The sequence below is a fragment of the Nicotiana tomentosiformis genome, chromosome 12, assembly GCF_000390325.3.
Source record: "Nicotiana tomentosiformis chromosome 12, ASM39032v3, whole genome shotgun sequence".
Lineage (NCBI taxonomy): Eukaryota > Viridiplantae > Streptophyta > Magnoliopsida > Solanales > Solanaceae > Nicotiana > Nicotiana tomentosiformis.
In genome coordinates this window covers 136905426-136907579 of record NC_090823.1, presented here as the reverse complement: position 1 = coordinate 136907579, position 2154 = coordinate 136905426, and the positions used below count along the sequence as shown (strand labels likewise).

The 2154-nt window shown below is 37.0% G+C and overlaps 1 protein-coding gene across 1 annotated transcript; it reads left to right on the top strand.

Annotated features, from left to right (window-relative positions):
• The first annotated feature begins 277 nt into the window (after positions 1-277).
• LOC138903458 (uncharacterized) lies at positions 278-667 on the top strand. The gene has a single exon (XM_070191431.1). It carries the CDS (start codon positions 278-280, stop codon positions 665-667), a length of 390 nt encoding a protein of 129 aa, XP_070047532.1.
• Positions 668-2154: the final 1487 nt, after the last annotated feature.

The window sequence follows — 2154 nt, the reverse complement described above, 5'->3', positions numbered from 1 at the left end:
ATTTCTGGATATGCTGAAACAAGTTCATGTGAAATTACCATTCACATAAGTGCTCTCACAAATGCCTTCTTATGCTAAATTCTTGAAAGAGATCCTTACAAAGAAGAGGAAAGTAGAAGAGACCTCAGTGGTCAAGCTCACAGAGCATTGCAATGCGATATTGCAAAATAAACTCCCACAAAAGTGTGGAGATCCAGGAAGTTTTACTATACCTTTCTCATTAGGAACTATCAATTTTGATAATTCTTTATGTGATTCTGGTGCCTCGATTAATTTAATGCCTCTATCTATTTACATGAAACTGGAGAAGGAGATTGGAGAGATAAGGTCTGCACCATTATTTTTGCAGCTGGCAGACCAAACAACTTTATTATCCGAGGGGATAGTAGAAGATATGTTAGTTCGGGTGGATAAGTTCGTATTTCATGTGGATTTTATAGTGGTGAATATGAAGGAGAAAAAGGAGGTCCCCCTCATCCTAGGAAGACCATTCTTAGCGACGGGCAAAGCGATATTAAATATACATGAGAGAAAACTTATGCTTAGAGTAGGTGAGGAGACTGTGATTTTCAAGGTGGATGTAGAAAAGGGAGTTCGAAAAGGAAAACCAGTTGCAAGTGTAGAGTGGGAAGTGAAGGGATCGAAAGAGAAGGCTGAAGTGAGCTAGAAAGATAAAGTGTGGGGTGTATCCCAAAAATGTTGAGAAGAAGCTATCTGCATGGATGTGTGCAGTAGTTCGGGTGCGAGGAATGGAGCCCGACTTCGACTCAGACCCCGACTAGATATTTAGGCAAGTTTCCTTTACCTTATGCTTTTTAATTGTGTGTCATGGGGACATGCCACAACTTAAAGTATGGGGTGGAGGGATATTTGTATGTATGTATATTAGTTTTCTTTTTGTTAGTTGTAGTTAGTATAGAGAGAAATTTTCTAGATAAAAACATATAAATTTCAAAAACAAAATTCGATTTTTTCCACGATGGATATCATCGACATGTTTCTTGAGGGATTACAATCAAAAGAAAAATAAAAGACAAAACGATTTTCGTTTGTAGGTAGTGTAATAATTGCCCCTTGGTTTTTCTTTGTGCCGCGGTTCTTTTCCAAGGGTTTTGGTTGAACCGGGTATAGTTAATTTTTATTTTTTTAGAGTAGGAAACCTTGTGTTGTGATTTGAACTGAAGGCAATATCTCTTAACTCCATTATGCTTTGAGAATAGTAAGTACTTTAGTTGTGACGCTTAGGCTCAGGTTTTGACTCTGGTATAAGTACCTTAAATTGTATGATCTTAACTTTGCTTAACTTATTTGACTAGAGTGTCTTGATCGTCCGATCGTGAGTGAGTTATGTGCCATGTGTGTGTGAGTGTTTGTGGTATTCTGTGCATTGTATTTGATGTCTAGACCTTGCCCCGTGTGTGTGCAAAGCAAAATAGTAGTATTATTCAGTCTTGGAAGTGATATATGTATTTCGTTGTTGAGCCGGTTATATGCTTTTACCCACCTAATTGTTATGTATCGTAGTTATCCCTTTTTGAGCATATAATCCCGTTCCTTTGGCAACTACATTACAAGCTTTACCTATTTTTTTGAATTGACCATCTATTTGAACCTTGTACCTATCGTTGAATTTGTTATGAACTTTGTAAAAGTTGAAGTGTGGGGTGGTTGGGTTGGCTTTTTAGTGGAACTATTGAACCAAGGAGAAAGGTGCACTGTATTGAAAAAGTAAGAGCCACTTGAATTGAAAAAGAAAAGAAAAAAAATAGTTGTATTGTTGTGCAAAATATTCTTTGATAATGGTGACTCTTTATGTAATTGTGCTTAAAGAAGTAGGGAGTTAATGTAAATCGATGTGAAGGTGGAGTTATGGTTTGACATAAGTGTGGGATTTTGAATGGTTAAGTGTATGTATTAAAGTCTTTAGGGAGGTGTAGTCAATCTTATATCCAAATGTATCCTACCCAACCCACAACCTACATTACAACCAATTAAAGTCCTACTTTATCCTTGACTGAATGAGCTCAATTAGTCGAGTATTACACTACGGGCAAGCCTATGGTACGTCTTTTATGGCATATGAATGTTGTTTCTGAAAGTGAGTGAATTCTTTCTTTCTTATTGTGTGTGGAGCTATTCTCTTTGTTGTGTGAG